Here is a 19,131-nt window from a genome sequence, read left to right as displayed (position 1 = left end):
GATTTTTCAGCTTCTTTATTAACAGAGTAGCAAATCATCTGGGCCGGATGGTATGCACCCTAGGGTACTGAAGGAACTAAAAAATGACATTTCTGATCTATTAGTTAAAGTTTGTAACCTATCATTAAAATCATCCATTGTACCTGAAGACTGGAGGGTGACCAATGTAACCCCAATATTGAAAAAAGGCTCCAGGGGCGATCCGGGTAACTATAGACCAGTGAGCCTGACTTCAGTGCCGGGAAAAATAGTGGAAACTATTCTCAAGATCAAATTTGTAGAGCATATAGAAAGACATGGTTTAATGGAACACAGTCAACATGGATTTACCCAAGGGAAGTCTTGCCTAACAAATCTGCTTCATTTTTTTGAAGAGGTTAATAAATATGTGGATAAAGGTGAACCGGTAGATGTAGTGTATTTGGATTTTCAGAAGGTGTTTGACAAAGTCCCTCATGAGAGGCTTCTACGAAAACTAAAAAGTCATGGGATAGGAGGCGATGTCCTTTCGTGGATTACAAACTGGTTAAAAGATAGGAAAAAGAGAGTAGGATTAAGTAGTCAATTTTCTCAGTGGAAAAGGGTAAACAGTGGAGTGCCTCAGGGATCTGTACTTGGACCGGTGCTTTTCAATATATATATAAATGATCTAGAAAGGAATACAATGAGTGAGGTTATCAAATTTGCGGATGATACAAAATTATTCAGAGTAGTTAAATCACAAGCAGACTGTGATACATTACAGGAGGATCTTGCAAGACTGGAAGATTGGGCATCCAAATGGCAGATGAAATTTAATGTGGACAAGTGCAAGGTTTTGCATATAGGGAAAAATAACCCTTGCTGTAGTTACATGATGTTAGGTTCCATATTCTGAGCTACCACCCAGGGAAAAGATCTAGGCATCATAGTGGATAATACTTTAAAATCTTTGGCTCAGTGTGCTGCAGCAGTCAAAAAAGCAAATAGAATGTTAGGAATTATTAGGAAGGGAATGGTTAATAAAATGGAAAATGTCATTATGCCTCTATATCGCTCCATGGTGAGACCGCACTTTGAATAATGTGTACAATTCTGGTTGCCGCATCTCAAAAAAGATATAGTTGTGATGGAGAAGGTACAGAGAAGGGCAACCAAAATGATAAAGGGGATGGAACAGCTCCCCTATGAGGAAAGGCTGAAGAGGTTACGGCTGTTCAACTTGGAGAAGAGACGGCTGAGGGGGGATATGATAGAGATCTTTAAGATCATGAGAGGTCTTGAATGAGTAGTTGTGATTCGAATAATAGAAGGACTAGGGGGCATTCCATTAAGTTAGCAAGTAACACATTTAAGACTAATCGGAGAAAATTCTTTTTCTCTCAACGCACAATAAAGCTCTGGAATTTGTTGACAGAGAATGTGGTTAGTGCAGTTAGTGAAGCTGGGTTCAAAAAAGGTTTGGATACGTTCTTGGAGAAGTCCATTATCTGCTATTAATTAAGTTGACTTAGAAAATAGCCACTGCTATTACTAGCAACAGTAATATGGAATAGACTTAGTTTTGGTACATGCCAGGTTCTTATCGCCTGGATTGGCCACTGTTGGAAACAGGATGCTGGGCTTGATGGACCCTTGGTCTGACCCAGTATGGCATGTTATGTTCTTATGATTTTAATTACTATATGTCAGTTCATTTTTCATGGCTTTTATTCATGTTAATTCATTTGTTTTATATTTTAATAAATTCTAGCCCCTGATGCACTCATTTAAATGAGCGAAACTCGGCCAGAGTTGGGCTATTTCACCACTAATCAATAAACAAATCCTTGTTACATCCGATCTGTGCTTTCTGGTTGCTACTGTGAATAACTAATAGCCTCATTCACATGCGCTATTAGTTTCCCAGCCCGTTAGACGCACATTGTGGAGGCACCAATCCCCTTATAGCATTAGGGGCTGTGGACGTGCCTACACAATCCGCGTCCAACTGCATGGGCCCCGATGATGGGTTACGCTTTAGGTGTAATCAGTCAGAAAAATGATCTAGGCGTCATTGTCGACAGTATGTTAAAATCCTCAGCTCAGTGTGTAGCGGCGGCCAAAAAAGCAAACCATATTAGGAATTATTCAGAAAGGAAAGGAGAACATCATAATACATCTGAGTAGGTCAATGGGGGAGCCACACTTTGAGTATTGTATGCAATTCTGATCACCCTATCTAGAAAACGATATAGCTGAGTTAGAAAAGGTACAGAGAAGGGCAACAAAAATCGTTAAGGGGTTGGAACAGTTCCCTTATGAAGAAAGTGCAAACAGGTTAGGACCCTTCTGCTTGGAGAAGAGACGACTGAGGGGGGGATTTGACAGGTCTACAAAATGATGAGTGGGGTGGAACAGGTAAATAAGGAATGTTTATTTACCCTTTCAAATAATACTAGGACAGGGAACACTCCTTTAAGCTAACTGGTAGCAGTTTTTAAACAAATTATAGAAGTTCTAGTTTAACTTAGATTGTGAGCCTACCGGGGACAGGGAAATACCTGCAATACCTCAGTGTATTCCACTTTGAAGGGCCTGAAAAGGCAGAATATAAAATAAATATATAAATAAACATTAAGATGCACTTACAGCAGCAAATAAGGGCTAAGCACTGTGTGCAGTGGTGTATTTATTGTTAATAACTATGTATGGACTTTTCTTCCATGAAATTGTCCAAACCATCTTTAATCCCTACTATGCTAATTGCCTTGACTATGTTCTTTGGCAATGAATTCCACAACTTGATTTTGCATTCAGTGTAATCATGTGGGGGACAGCGTGTGATTATGTGGGGGCTAGAGAGCATGTGTGTGCAATGAGAGTATGAGAATGGGTGTGAGAGAGTGTATTTGAGAACGGGTGTGAGATCATTTGGAGGAGAGAGCATGTGTTTGTGTGTGTGATTATGTGGGGTAAAGAGCATTTTATGTGATCGTGTGTGGGACAGCATGTGGAGGAGAGAGCATGTGGGAAAGAGAGGGAGTGCATGATCACCACTGTCAGCTTTATTAGTATAATTTTACAGTTATGATTAATAATTTATATTTCTTGATTTTGTTTGATGTTTTATGATGAATGGTAATGTTTCTGTTTTTCTCTTGTTGCACTATATACAGAGTGTGGTTTGTTGCGATTTACAGTTCAGTTTTCGTCTACAGATTTCTATTTATACTTTATGGTCTCTTTTATTCTGTATTTGCTGACGGTCTGTTTGTGGTCTGCAGCATGACAGAAGTCAGGTATTCTGCCAGCATGTAGTTTCTGTGTAGGGATCTATAGCAGCTTGGCTTGTTCTGTTTTTTAGTCTGATGTAATATTTGCCTTTACATAGGTAGGGTTGTCATTGACTGAGTGCTGGCAGTTAGTGCTGTTGTGGTATGAGAGAGCCAAGCCCACACCCAACATTTTACAATAGCTTATAAGCATATGGGTTCCAAGTCTCTCTTTTTTTTTGCAGTTTTTTTTGGTTGGCACCACAGCAGTGCATGTAATTATAACAATAACATATATATTATATTTTTACCTCAGAGTGTCCTTTTGCTTTTAAAATCTATTGTTATAAATGCATAATTTTAAATTGCCGGTGGGGAAGTAAATTGGGAAGGGGTTGCCTGCCAGGCTGAAAGGTTCGCCTAGGGCACCTAATATCTTTGCATCAGCCCTGACTGTAGATAAAGTATATGAAGACAACAATGTCAGTAACTGGAGAGGACCTTCCTCTTGCATTTTGTAGGATTACAAAACGGCTTTTATTTGCAGTGTTGCTTTCTCAGAGATCTGAAAGTGAGAGCTTCTTCTGTAACGAAGAGGTGTTAAATGACCTGTTCAAAAGCCCTCATCAACATGACTGTCTGCTGTTAGCCTCTCAGTAATTTCCACATAACTATTGATAAATGCATAATATTGAAATGAACTGGTATCATAACAGCCAAATGAAGCCCCTTCTTCAAACAGACACATTGCAGCACGGACGGGATAACATGTTAACGAACCACAATGCATCAGTTTAGTTTCTTTATGCTATAAGATTCCTCAATGTTATAATTTGGATATTTTAGCCTGCCTTTCCAAATGATTCTCAAGGCAGTTTACAGCTGTATGCTGGGGGAGAAAGGATGGCCTTAGAAAGTTCTCAATAAGGCATGTTTTTTGGTACTTCTAAAAATTTTTCCCTCTGTTGCAAGCAGTCTTGAGTCTGTAAAAGTGTGAGAACCACTGCTCTAAAACATTCTAAATTGATGAGATCTTTCTTTTTGGAGATCTCATTTACTTTGAGGGAGCTCTCGCTGGAAATTGTATACTTTTCCTTTGGAGTGGAGGAGTAGCGTATTGGTTAGAGCAGCATGCTAGGACCCCAGGAAGCCAGGGTTCAAACAAGCTGATTCTCCTTCAGGCCGATACAGAACGGTGCGCTCAGCCGAGCGCACCAATTAACCTCCCTTTGGCCGCGTGTTTTTGACCGGTAATAATAGCGTGTGGAAAACGTGCGGCCAACCCCCCCCGAAACTAATAGCGCTGATCACATGCAAATTCATGTTGATGAGCCTATTACTCACCCGAAATACAGAAAGTAAAATGTGTGGTCAAGCCGCACGTTTTACTCTCAGAAATTAACGCCTGCCAAAAGCAGGCGTTAATTTCAGACGGCACGGGCAAGTGTACAGTAAAGCAGAAAAAACTGCTTTTCTGTACACCTTCCAACTTAATATCATAGCGATATTAAGTCGGAGGCCTCCCCCCCCAAAAAAAACCAATTTCTTTAATAAAAAAAAAAACAATCTGCCCGCGGGTTGGAAAATGAACGCTCAATTTTGCCAGCATCGTTTTCTGAACCCGTGGCTGTCACCGGGTTTGACAACCGGCGCTGGTAAAATTAAGCGTTGGTTGTCAGACCCGCTGACAGCCGCCGCTTCGGCCTATAAGGAGGCGCTAGGGACCCGCTAGTGTGCCTAGCACCTCCTTATTAGCACCGGCCCTAACTTAAATACTGAATCGCGTGCCCAGGAGAGGTGCCTGAGCACGCGTCGGGAGAGCGGGTGCTCGCCTCGGAGCGCCGGCTCTCCCACGGAGCTTATTGAATCAGCCTGCTTGTGATCTTGGACAAATCACTTCACCCACCATTGTATCAGGTACAAACTTAGGGGGTTATTTTACTAAGCATTTTACATAGCCACAAAAGGAGAGAAAAGCTTTAGTAAATAAGCCCCTTAGATTGTAAACCCTGAGCTAAATCTACAAAAAAAAAAAAAAGTTAAATAGGGCCAGATGCATTAAACGTTTTCTCCCCATCTGTGAGTGGGGTAAATGCTTAGTACATTTGGAGCCTGAGGTACTAAGGCTTTTTCCCAGTCTGAGGGCAAATGAGTGGTCTGAAAACTGTCTACCCTTTCTACAAGTGAAAGAATGTTTAAAGCTCAACAGCATGCACACTTTTACCCTCTTGCCTCCTTTCTCTGTGGGAAGAAGTTTAGAAAATCAGGCTGTTGTTAGTGATGGTCGGTTTTCAAACAGGCCGATGTAGTATAGTGCGCTGGCCACAGCGCATGGCTCAACGCACGGTTGGACACACATTTTGGACTTGCGGCCATAACCCCCCTTGCAAAACGAGGGTTAGCGAGTCCAAAACACGCGCTCACCCTCCTGCGTAGATAATAATGCTCATCACATGTAAATTCATGTTGATGAGCGCTATTATGTAGTCCCCTCAATGCAGAAAAAAAGTGCGCTGAATCCGCACATTTGCATGCTCAGAAATTAAAGCCAGCAGCGAGCTGGCATTAATTTCTGAGTGGCCAAAACATGTGTATAGAAAAGCAGTAAATACTGCTTTTCTGTACTTCCAGGGCTGTTCCCGATTGATCCTTTTCACTGACAAGACCAATCCCCTTTCAGGACAGCCTTCTGAAAGGTGATTGGTCCCTTCACTGTCAAATGCTAGTGAAAGGACCAGTCACCTTTCAGAAGGCTGTCCGCAAAGGGGATTGGTCCTTTTCACAGTCAAATGTCAGGGAAAGGACCAATCATAGGCCAGACCTTGAGGGGAGGGCGCTTAGGGCAAGTCAAATAAGGCTCCCAGCCATGTCTCCTTGGTACCGGAGGCACTAGGGACACTCTAGAGTTGCACATTTTTCCCTAGAGCGTCCTTTTTAGTGAGGCAGGTCATTTGAATATTACATCGGGTCCCTGGGAGAGGTGGTTGGGCGCGCATTAAGAAAATGGGTGCTCAGCGTTGAGCGCCTGCTTTCTACCCGCCGATACTGCATCGGCCTGAAAGTGATGAATTTTACCTACATTAGCCAGCCTTCTGGTAATTACTCTTCCTCAGTGTGAATAAAAGTGTACATGTTGTTCCACTGCAATGAACAGAGGCATTTCTGGGGGCATGTTTAGGTTGGGAGAGGGAAAGTAGATTGCATTTTCAATTTTTCTTGCATACATTTCCAGTAAACATCTACCTTTAAGAAAAAGCAGAGTTCAAAGCAAAATTATGTGCATGCTTTCGCTTTCCGAACTGGTACGTCAGTGGGTAAAAAGTCCACGTGATCTTTGTCCCAGTGTGAGCAGTTTGAAAATTGGCTTCTTAGGGTCTGATTTTCATAGCTGTTTATGCACATCAAACCTGATTTTGTGCATGCAGATGGCTGTTTCCTAGCATGTAGACAGATGGACTCAGGACCAGTGGGTTTGGTACTTGTGAGAGATGCGAGTCCCCACGGTTGAGGGGGCTCACTTTCTGGAGTTAACAGCCCGGGCCGCTGGAATGCCGAGGAGTCCCTCCTGGAAGCCCAGGAGGTATGGCTAGTATGCTTGCAGTTCAGCCACAGGCTGTGGAATTAAGCGGTTCACGTGATGTCAGACAACATGACAACAGTGGCCTATATCAGTCGCCTGGGAGGAACCAAGAGCCAGCAAGTGTCACAGGAAATAGATCAGCTGATGCAATGAGTGGAAGATCATCTGCAGATGATATCGGCCTTTCACATTGCAGGAAAAGACAACATAAGAGCAGACTTTCTCAGCAGGGAGAGTCTGGACCCAGGAGAGTGGGTGTTGTCAGCCGAGGCATTTCAGCTGATTGAGGATCTCGAGGGCCTTCCATTCCTAGACCTGCTGGCGACTTCTCAAAATGTAAAGGTTCCTTGATTCTTCAGTCGCAAGAGAGATCTGTGGTCCCTGGGAATAGACACTCTCATACAGGTCTGGCTGGAAAACAGATTGTTTTATGTCTTTCCCCTGTGGCCCTTGCTGGGCAGGATAATTCACAAGATCGAAGGCCACAGGGGGCTAGTACTCTGTGTAGCGCCGGACTGGCCCAGGCATCCATGATATGCGGATTTGCGATGATTCCTGGCGGAGGCCCCACTTCATCTTCCATCGCACATGGATCTGCTACAGCAGCAACCAGTTCTTCACGAGGATCTGACTCTGTTCTGTCTTACGGTTTGGCCCTTGAGAGGGCTCGCCTGTTAAAGCATGGTTATTCCTCTGCGGTGATTGCCACTTTAATCCGTGCTCGCAAGTTGTCCACTTTCTTGGCTTATGTGCAGGTTTGGAGAGTTTTTGAGGCCTGGTGTGAGGAGCGGAGTGTTCTTCCTTGTTCATTTAAGATTCCTCTCATTCTTGAATTTTTGCAGGATGGATTGAATAAAGTCTTGGCCCTTAATTCCTTGAAGGTGCAGTTTGTGCTACTTGCCTGTTTCAGAGGCCTGGTGAATGGTGTTTATTTGTCATCTCATCCTGATATGGCCTGTTTTTTTGAAGGGAGTGAAGCATCATAGGCCTCCCTTGAGGTTATAAGTTCCATTGTGGAGTCTTAATTTGGTGCTGGACTTTTTGGTGGGCCCTACGTTCCGACCACTGCATAGCCTTTCCTTAAGGTTGTTGATCTTGAAGATTGTGTTCCTGGTGGCTATATGTTGTGCGCATCGGATTTCTGAGTTGCAGGCCTTATCTTGCCAGAAGCCGTTCCTCCAGGTGACATTGGGGGCATTACCAGATGCGTACTGTTCCATCCTTCTTGCCCAAGGTAGTCTCAGACTTTCATTTGAATCAGTCCATCTCCTTGCCGTCCCTGGATAAGGTCAGGGATGTGGAAGAGTTTCGCCTTTTGTGCTTCTTGGAAGTTAAGCATCTTGTCATGCAGTATCTGGAGGTCTCTGAGTCTTTTCGAAAGATGGATCGCCTGTTTGTTCTCCATGGCGGGAGTAAGCAGGCTACCATAGCTCATTGGATTAAGGAGGTGGTCACGGCCACGTATGTTGATGCTGGAAAGCCATTGCCTACTCAGGTTAGGGCTCATTCCTCTAAGGCTCAGGCAGTGTCATGGGCGGAGGTTTGTCTGTTGTCTCCCACTGTTATCTGTCAAGCTGTGACGTGGTCTTCCTTACACACTTTTTCCAGGTTTTATCATCTGGATGTGCAAGCCCGGGAGGATGCAGCCTTTGCACATGTAGTGTTGACTGAACCACAGGCAGCCTCCCACCCTGTTGGGGAGTAGCTTTGGAACATCCCACTGGTCCTGAGTCCATTTGTCTACACACTAGGAAATGTTTTCCTTAGTGTAGACAGTTGGACTCAGCTTCCCATCCTCGGCTGTCGCATGAGTCTGTCAATAGTCCTCCTATGGGGCTCTGGGTCCCAAGGGATTACTGGTAAGTGTTCATCCAGTCCCTAGCTTGGTGTACCTAGAATCTTACGTGAGTTCAGTATTTTTGTTTGGTTGAGTACAGTTTTGGTTACCTGTTTTTTTTTTTTTTATTATTATTTATTTATCAGTGGTTACCTGTTTTTAATCAAGTTTTTTGCTAGTCTGTCCACAGTTGCTTTTGAAGAGAACACTGGCAGGCTGGGGTCACTGGAGGGCTGTATATAATGTGATGTCAGCTTGCTCCGTCTCCAGCTGCTGGCAGGGGAGCATAAATCCACTGGTCCTGAGTCCATCTGTCTCCATTAAGGAAAACAAAATTATCAGGTAAGTAATTTCTCCATTGGAAAATAATGCAGGACTCAGTTTGACTAAAAGTACTCAGGGAACTCAGTGTTATACTGGGGAGAGGTATTCCAAGGGGTGGAGTTGGGACTTGCATTCATATTTTTGTATTTTAAAAAGTATGCACCTAAGTTCACCCACACAAGTTATACTTTTGATAGAACAGGCCTGACTACATGGTTGAGTTTGTGTGAGCACCAAGGCACTTGCACTAGAATTTTTAAAGCAAACCTATATACATACATTTGTTTTGAAAATACATGGTAAAGTTTGCATCTGCCGCGCAGTTCTAAGATTACCCTTTCTGTGTACTAATTTCTTTGTTTCTCTTTATAGGTACTTTTAGAGGCTACTGATATATTTTTTCGAATAAGAGGCGGCCTTGAACTAACATTCCAGTTAACTGCTAAGGATGGTATGTCTAAATGAATGCACTCTTTTCGCTTCATTTCCAATCTTTATGGAACAGAACAGGAAATAGTACCAAATGAGTTAGTCTGGATGTGTTTTATTTGCCTTGAATAAAAAATTCAAGATGTGTATTTAACTAACTTTCTCGTTCTGAATACAGACAGCCCACACACATTGCCAAGAGCCTTTTTTCTGTGCATTATTACGTGTGTTCAGAGGACCATAAAAAGGCACATTTCTTAGTGTTTAGATCCTGAACAAGTGGGTTATGCACCTCTACCAGCAGTTGGAGACGAGCAATGCTGAGATCACAGTATATAAATCCCTGCAGTGACTCCAGCCCACCACTATTCTCCATCTCCAGCAGATGGTGGACATGCATCACCCTACTGGGGATTGCATACAGTTTTTAGAAGGAGAAAAGAAGATAGAAATGTAATTTGCCCTGCTCTCCTGTGGTGATACCATATGGTCTTTCCCTCAGTTGAGAATTCCTGAGGTGATAAATTGGATCCATCCCTCAGATGAGTGCCTTGGTCCAGTAGCTGGTTTTCAGCCAGCATGGACTTAGCTGTAAGAGACAGCTGAAAGGCAAGCGGGTGCAGGAAGCCGAGTGTGGCGGTGACGGTATATGCCTGCTCCTTCCACAGGTATCAGAAGGACTTCAGCCTTGCCGGACACAGCAACTCACTACTGCCACCCCTGGTGGTCCAGCTTACAGTCTAATAAAGAACTATTGTATTTATCTCATACTCCAGCCTAGCCGGTGGTCCCTCTCAGGATCTCCTCCTGGGGGTGCTATCATCTGCCATCGGCCCAGGGATTCACCAATTCTACTAGTGTCACTCCTTACACTATAGAGTGGTATTTCATCTGCCACTCTGTGGGAGCCAACCACTCCCGACCATTGGCTCCGGGACAGGCTGAGCTCTGGTAAATCAAAACTAATAAATAAATAAAAATAAAGATAATACAGAGGAGAAGTTTGTTTTGTAGAGATTCCTTCTTTCTCTGGTCTCTGTACTCGGCACACCGATCCAACATTTGTTCCCGCCACCGGGGGAGCTGAGGGGATGTGGGCAGCCTTTTTCACTAGGCCCCGTTCTCCGGCTTATTCTTGTTCACCATGTGGAAGTCCATGGTGGCATTTTCATTCATTTTTTCTGAGCATTAGGCTGCCCTCTTCAGGTCTATCGTTTCGTGCAAGTGCATCCAGTTATGCGTTCAGTTTGTGCGCCTAGTTGAATATTAGGTTGGGCGCCTGGTTGGGCGTCCAGTTGATAAGGGCGTATATCCGAGCAACAAACACATTTACCTACATGCACATGCTGAGCACTGGGCACTCAGTTTTTGGGCACTCATCGAGGTACAAGGTTGCATGCCTAAAATTTGGGCGCCTAGTTTTTTTGCAGCACAGATACAGCTGGATGCACACTTCTCAGTCGCCCATTTGAGCGCAATGATAGATTGATTGCACCTATAGCTAAGAAACCTAAGCACCTTACTCTCTGTGCTGCTTGTCATATTTGGGCACCTCAGCCTGGCATTCCCTCTAACTTGTGCCAGTGCTGCTTGGAAGCTTAGGGGGAATTGCCTTAATCTGATTTGACTAAGCCCGGTTCGTTCCAGCCTGATGCGGGTCTGGGTAAAGACGTGCCAGACGGGTCACCTGACTTTGGAATTCCCCTAACTGGTACTTCAGCAGGGGAGGGTAGTTCAGTGGCCACAGGACAGGCCTTTTCTTGGGAAGAATTGGGAGCCTTCTGCTTTTTCTTGGATGGAATTTTTTCAGGGAGTGCAGTCTTCAGGTGCAGTCCTTGGCCCTGGCCAATCTTACCAAATCATAGTCGCAGGTGGTGAAATCCTGCATGCCTGGTGCAGCGGGTAAGTGTCAGAACGTGCCTAGATCGGCGGCCAGTCTTCCCAATAGGGATCTGGATGGCACAGATGATGAAGCCAATCCTTACTCCCTGGAGGATGGAGAAATTCCTCTGGGATTGGAGCCGTATGGAAATATGTTGCGATTCTTTCATAGAGATGAGTTGCAGGCTCTGATTTCCCAGACATTGAGGATGCTGGGAGTACCTGGGGTTGAATCCATGTCTGAACCAAAGAAAGATCCCATTTTGAACTCTTTTTGCGTAAAACGTCATGTTTTTTCCTATAATGGAGGCCATGCAAGAATTGATTGATCTTGAGTGGGGTGCTCCTGAAGCGAATTTCAAAAGGGTATGAGTCTTGGAGGGACTGTATCCCCCTGGATACAGCTGTGAGAGAGAATTACGCTTTCTGAAAGTGGATACGCTTGTGTGTGCCATCACCAAGCGGACTACTATTCCCATAGTGGGAGGAGCATCCTTGAAGGATGCACATGATAGAAGAATTGAGGCCATCCTTAAGCAAGCATTTGAAGCAATGGCAATGACTTTGCAGATAGCTTTTTGTTGTTCCCTATCTTGCTCTTGTTTACTTGTCTCTCAGGAGATCAATGAATCTGGTGTGAATTCCAGGGCAGTCATGGAACCAGCAGCTGCCTTTTTGGCACATGCAGGCTTCAATTTGGTCCGCACCTCAGCCAGAGGGGTGGCTTTGGTGATAGCAGCCAGGCATCAGTTATGGCTGAGAGATTGGTCGGCCAATGGGACCTCCAAGCCTGACCTTACAAAGTTGTCCTTTAAAGGCTTGCTTATGTTTGGGAACAAATTGTGAAAATGGCCAATAAATACGATAAGTCCCAGGTTCCTTGATTGATAGAGGATAAGAAGAGGATGCCATGTTCCTTCAGCATGAGAGGCCGTTCTAGGGAATCCAAACGTTTTCAACCATACAGAGGAGCGACTTTCCAGAAGACTCGACCTTTGGGTAGGTCTTACTCCTTTCCTCCCAGACAGCCCAGATGGGACGCAGGCTCGGGTAGTGGGACCTCCCAATGGTGTGCCGATGCAAGGTGATCTCCTTGTTACAGGAGCTCAGTTGGATGGTGAAACTGGCCAAAAGCAGTCTTCAGCCTCCTCAGTCACTAGAGTATCTGTGTTCTTTTCAACACGAAACAGGGCAGAGTGTTCCTGTGGAGAGTTGTTTTCAAAAGCTGATGATGCAGGTGCGTCTATTGATGAACACAATATGCCCAACAGTGTGGTCCTATCTACCGATGCTTGGATTGATGGCAGCAACCCTGGAAGTGATGCCATGGGCAAGAGCGCATATGCATCCTCTTCAGCGCATTCTGTTTTCTCATTGGAGCCCACAATCTCGACTTCATCTACCAATGGAGGTCTGCCCATACCTGCAATGGTGGTTGAAAGCAGATCATCTGAGAAAGGGGGTTTCCCTAAGCTCACCGGATTGGCTGGTACTCATGATAGATGCAAGCCTCCAGGGTTGGGGAGCTGACAGTGCAAGGGCGCTTGAGTAGAGAAGAGACTCTCTGGAGTATCAATCAGCTGGAAACCCAGACAGTCCATTTGGCATGCTTGCTGTTTGGCGATCGATTGCAGGGTCAAGCGGTCTGGATAATGTCAGGCAATGCAACAACAGTGACTTACATCAATCGGCAGGGAGGAACCAAGAGCCAGCAAGTGTCACAAGCAATAGCCCAACTTATGGAATAGGCAGAAGTGCATCTTCAAGAGATCTCACCCTCACACATTGCAGGAAAAGACAATGAAGAGTAGACTTTCTCAGCAGTCAGAGTCTGGATTCAGGAGGATGGGAATTGTCAAGTGAGGCATTTCAGCTAGTAGTGGATCACTGGGGCCTTCCATTTCTGGACCTACTAGTGATTTCTCACACTGCAAATGTTCCTCGCTTCTTCAGTCACAGGAGAGATCTGAAGTCCTTGGGCATCGATGCCCTCATGCAGGATTGGCTGGAGGGCGAGCTGCTATATGCCTTTCCCCCATAGCCCATATTGGGCAGGGTGATATGGAAGATCGAGAGTCACAGGGGGATGGTGCTTCTGGTGGCATCAAATTGGCCCAGGAGACTATTGTATGCAGATCTGAAAAGTCTCCTAGTGCACTCTTCCTTCCAGCTTCTGGCGCACAGGGATTTGCCATGGCAGGGGCCTGTTCTTCATGAAGATCCAACTCGATTTTTTCTTATGGTATGGCACTTGACAGGGCTCTCTTGCTGAAACATGGATATTCTACTGTGGTGATTGCCACCTTGCTGCGTGCGAGATAAGTTTCCCACTTCTTTGGCTTACGTGCGGTTTTGGTGAGTATTTGAAGTTTGATGTGAAAATATAGGAGGAGTTTGTGTTCGGTTAAGATCCCGCTTATTTTGGAATTTTTGCAGAATGGATTAAATAAAGGGTTGGCCCTTAATTCTTGAAAGGTACAGGTAACGGCCCTTGCCTGTTTCAGGGATCAGGTGAATGGTGGACCCTTGTCGGCTCATCCAGATGTGGACCCTTTCTTGAAAGAGTGAAACATCTTTGTCCTCCCCTGCGGTTACTGGTGCCCTTGTGGAGTCTTAATCTGGTTTTGGATTTCTTAGCGGGCCCTACTTTTTGACTGATGCGTAACTTCTCCTTGCATTTACTGATCTTGAAAACAGTGCTTCTTGAGGCAATTTGTTCTGTGTGTGGAACTTTTCCTTCGAGTGACTCCAGATTATAGCCCAGTGAATCTCCCTGTGTATGCAAAGAGCCTGTTATTTATTTATTTATTTATTTATTTATTTAAACGGTTTTATATACCGTTGGGTGGACAAGTCCATCTCATGTTATAATTGCAGCAGAAAAAAGCTGCTAAAAACACCATTCCATGGTATAAATCTTTACTGAGTGCCTGAAAGCATTTGTAGTACTGATAAGTGGATCTGGAGCACTCAGCCTAATATGTTAATGTTTTGAGCTTGGGGCCCAAACTGTAAAGATGAATGAGTGGGAAGATCAGTTGACCATCCTGAAATCTTTGTTTCACCTTGATTTGAAAGATCTGTTGAAGAAGATTAGGACAACACCATGTCTTTCTGATCCATGCCCACCTAATCTGGGGAAACCTTTTTCCAGATGATATTCTTCAGTCACTAGTAAAGATAGTAAATGTGTCTTTTCAAGATGGGCTTTTGCTGTCTTCTTTATTGCATTCTTTTCTTATCCCAGTTTTAATCCTGTCTTTGCTCCAGTTATCATCTAATTTCTAACATTTTTTTTGTAGCAAAGTTGGTGAGAAGAAAGTAACAGCCCAATTTACTTTGCTTTTGGAAGACTCTCTGGAGCTGCATGCATGCCAGGCCAGTTTCCATGCTGGCTACAGCACAGAGACAATTCTTGCTACTGTGGATGAAATTTTGCATAACTTGGATTTTTTTTGTGGGGGGTAGTGATCTACTTGTTCTTGCTAGATCTGATATGCACGCTTGATTTGGTCAATCACAGGATATTGTTGGACTGCTTGCAGGATTGTAGACATCGCTGATTGTGCCCTGAAGCAAATTGTCTCCTTCCTGTTTGATAGGTATTTTTCAGTGAGCATTGAAGGTTCCCTGCACTTTCTTTCTCTCCCTTACTTAACATCTTTATGCGACCCCTAGGCAGCAGATGTTCTGATAATATACAACTAATTGTTCCTGCAGGAAAAGATAATAACTTTGCTGTTGGCTGCTTAAATAGAGCAGTACAGGAAATTACCTGCTGATTACTGGAAAGTAAATTAACTTTGAATAGCAAAAAGACAGATTTTGAGAATTTGGAGTTTTGGTGGCATACCACCCTCCTTCGTATCTCATATAGATGTTCGTATCACCTTTTCCAGCTCTGTGAGAGATTTAGTGGAGCAAATTAATATGTCATTTTGATTCACAAGCTTGTGTTATTAGCTGTAATTCTTAAAGCTGAGAGCTCTAAGAAAATTAAATCCTTTCAAGGAAATAAGTACTTTAAAAATTGTGATATAAAATGTAGTTTCTGTTGGTTCTTACTGCTATGTAGTGCATATCATAACAAAGATCTAACTATGAGCACCAAAGAGTAGTCAAAAGAACTCTGGGACAAAGTTATGGAAAAGCACAGAAGGAACTGCAAAATCTTTGATTATTAAAAAGTGGAAGCTTTATGGCCACCACCAAGACTGCCTATATCAGGTCATCCCTCCAAGCTGGATGACTGAACAAGGAAGAGACTAATCAGGGAGGCAACCAAGAAGCCAATGGTAGAACGGGTAGATGTGAATTGGTTATTTACACTTTCGGATAATAGAAGGACTAGGGGCATTTCATGAAGTTAGCATTTAAAACTAATCGGAGAAAATTCTTTTTCACTCAACGCACAATTAAGCTCTGGAATTTGTTGCCAGATGATGTGGTTAGTGCAGTTAATGTAGCTGGGTTTAATAAAGGTTTGGATAAGTTCTTGGAGGAGAAGTCAATTAACTGCTATTAATCAAGTTGACTTAGGGAATGGCCTCTGCTACTACTGGCATCAGTAGCATGGGATCTTCTTAGTGTTTGGGTACTTGCCAGGTTCTTATAGCCTGGTTTGGCCACTGTTGGAAACAGGTTGCTGGGCTTGATGGACTCTTGGTCTGACCCAGAATGGCAATTTCTTATGTTCACTCCACAAATCTGGTCCATAGAGTAGGGTGGCAAAAAGGAAGCCATTACTTAAGAAAGTCCACCTGAAATCCCATCTGAAGTATGCAAAGGAACATTCAGGGGATATTGTAGGCATGTGGCAAAATGTTTTGTGGTCTGATGAAACTGAAATAGAACTTCTTGGCCTGAATGCAAAATGTTAGGTTTGGCACAAACCCAACACAGTACATCATCCAGTGAAAACATCCCTACTTTTGAAGCATGGTGGTGATAACATCATGTTATAGGAATATTTCTCAATGGCAGGGCTGGGGTACATGGCAGGATAGAAGAGACAATGGATGGAGAAAAGTACAGAAAATTTCTTGAGGAAAATGTGGAGGAACTAGAATGAAAGTTCACTTTTCAGTATGACAGTGACCTGAAGCACATAGCAAAAACTATTCTGTAGTGGCTGTGGAACAAAAAAGGTCGTGGAATGGCCAAGTCAAAGCCCTGACTTCAATCCAATTGAAAATTTGTGGCATGACTTGATGATTGCTGTCCATCAGTGTTCCCCAAGGACCATTGACAGAGCTTGATCAGTTTTGTAAAGAAGAATGGTCTAATATTGACAAATCTAGGTTTGCAAAATTGGTGGAGATATCTCGCAACAGATTCAAAGCTGTAATTGCTGGCTGAGGTGCTTCCACCAAGTATTGACCGGGAAGTGAAGACTTATCCAATTGAATTTCAGTTTTGTATTTTGGATATGTATGTCTGTCCCCCAGTAAAACATGTTTGATCCTGAAAGTTGTGGATTATGCTCTATTGTTGAGTAGAACAAAATGCTAATTTAAATTCATGCAAATCTGACACAACAAAAATGTGAAAAAATGTTCAGGGGATGGAACAAATACAGAGGCTCCCTAGTGGCTGTAATGAAGCTGGCTGCTAGGTCCTCAATGGGCTGCTTGGATCCGCTCTAGCTTCTGCCTAGAAGGCTGCATGATGCAGCAAGTTCAGCCCTATAAAACCCTTCCTCCGCCTCAGCATGGAGTCCCTTCTGTGCCTTTGGCCCCTTGTCCATGTATTCTGTGTTCTTCTTTCTTACCTATCTATTCTTTGCCTTGCTCTTGCTCTGTTTAGGTCTCTTGCTGGCCTTTTTTTTTTTGTCAATTAGATTTTTATTAACCATTGAAAACATGAATCATAACATTTGACAGAAAATATGACAACAATGGTATTCATTTGTACAACAATTCCAGAGTGTCCGTGTTCCTTGTCTTGAATATAGAAATGACAGAAAAGGACCAAATGATCCACCCTGTTGCCCAGCAAGCTTATGTCAGTATCTGTTGCACTGTGCAGGTTACCCCCATGCTTATCAGTTTACTAGACCATAAACGTCAGGGCCCTCTGTTGCTGTTTCAATCCAGTTTCCCTTAACCGTTGCCATGAAAGCAGAGAGCAATGTTGGACTTGTATCAAAGAATCGGGCTTAGTGATTAAGAGTAGTAAGCACCGCATCAGCAAATTACCCCCATGTTTATTTGTTCCCCAAACTGTAAAAGTCGGGGCCCTCATTGGTTAATTTTGAATCCAGTTCCCCATTTCTCACTACCGTTGAAGGAGAGAGCAATGATAGAGTTGCAATAACAGTATCAAGGCTTGTTTGTTAAGGGTATCAACTGCCACACCAGCAAGTTACCCCATGCACTCTTTATTTCCATCCTCTAGCCTTTAGGGATCCACAGTGTTTATCCCATCCCCCTTTGAATTTCTTGTCTGTTTTGGTCTTCACCACCTCTTCTGAAAGGGCATTTCAGGCATCCACCATGAAGAAATATTTCCTGACATTGGTTCGGAGTTGTCCTCCCTGGAGTTTCATTTCATGACCCCAAGTTCTATTAATTTCTTTCCAATGGAAAAGGTTTGACGATTGTGCATCATTAAAACCTTTCAGATATCTAAAGGTCTGTATCATATCTCCTCTGCACCTCCTTCCTTCCAGGGTGTACATAATCAGATCCTTCAGCCTCGCCTCATAAGTCTTCCAATGCTGACCCCTCACTATTTTGGTCACTCTTCCTTGGACCACTTCTATCCTGACTTTATCCTTTTTTATTTATTTATTTAACATTTCTTTTATACCGATATCCGTTAGCACATCGTATCGGTTCACAGTGAACAAAAAACCATTGGGCAGTGCCCGTACATATAACATTTTTTGAGATACGGGCACCAGTATTGAACACAGTACTCCAGGTGAGGCCTTAGCAAGGATCTGTAAAAGGGCATTATCACCTCTTTTTTTCTTACTGATTATTCCTCTCTCTATGAAGCTCAGCATTAAAGCCAGAAGAACGCTGGGCTTCATAGAGAGAGGAATAACCAGTAAGAAAAAAGAGGTGATAATGCCCTTGGTGAGGCCTCACCTGGAGTTATTCTCTGTTTAGGTCTCCCAGTGGCCTTCGTTGCGTGTGTGTTCCCAGCCTTTCTCTTGTTCTGGATTAGGCCTCCCATTGGCCTATCTCTCCAGTGTGTTCCTAGCTTGGACTTGTCCAAAGAATCCAGTCCAGGCTACCTCATCACTTCTAAACACTCCGGTCTAGATTGTGCCCTTCCTGAGTCTTCAACCAAGGCTGCTCCCTTAGTACTTCTGAAGACTATCTCAGGCTGCATCCACAGCATCCAAGTCTTTATCCCAAGCTGTGCCTGTCTCGGCACCAAGGATTTTTCTCTAGGCTGCTTCTTTTACAGCTGCTTTACCCACATCAGCACCAGAGACCTTTCTTCAGGCTGGTTCTTTCACAACAGCACCAGAGACCTCATCACTGGCTATGCCGCCCACTGATCCAAAGTCTCCATTCACAGTGATTCCAGCAGCCTCTGTCCAGCCACCGATGAAGCCTGCAATGTCTTTGCTGACTTTAACAGTCCCTTCCTTGCATCTGTCCAGGTTGTGCCAGCTTTTCCTGTCGTTTCTGTGCAACAAGATATGCCAGTTCCTGCTATATTTTCACAACAAGCTGAACCAGTTTCTGCCATGACTCTGGTCCAGGCTGAGCCACCTTTTCCTGCTACTTCTCTGCAATGCCAGGCTGAGCCAGTTCTTGCACGACTCTGTTCCAGGCTGGGCCAGTTACTCCGCTCCAGACTGACACCAATCCAGCTACTGTGCTTCAGCT

At 43.9% G+C, this 19,131-nt stretch overlaps 1 protein-coding gene across 2 annotated transcripts in view; it reads left to right on the top strand.

Annotated features, from left to right (window-relative positions):
* UFSP2 (UFM1 specific peptidase 2) overlaps positions 1–19,131 on the top strand; it is a 78,673-nt gene that overhangs the window by 10,206 nt on the left and 49,336 nt on the right. For both annotated transcript variants that reach the window (XM_029586921.1, XM_029586920.1), the window contains exon 2: positions 9,347–9,425. In XM_029586921.1, coding sequence (XP_029442781.1) covers positions 9,347–9,425 — 79 coding nt within the window. The remainder of the gene's footprint in view (positions 1–9,346; positions 9,426–19,131) is intronic.

This window comes from Rhinatrema bivittatum, chromosome 1 (assembly GCF_901001135.1).
Source record: "Rhinatrema bivittatum chromosome 1, aRhiBiv1.1, whole genome shotgun sequence".
Lineage (NCBI taxonomy): Eukaryota > Metazoa > Chordata > Amphibia > Gymnophiona > Rhinatrematidae > Rhinatrema > Rhinatrema bivittatum.
This window is presented reverse-complemented; position numbering and strand designations above follow the sequence as displayed.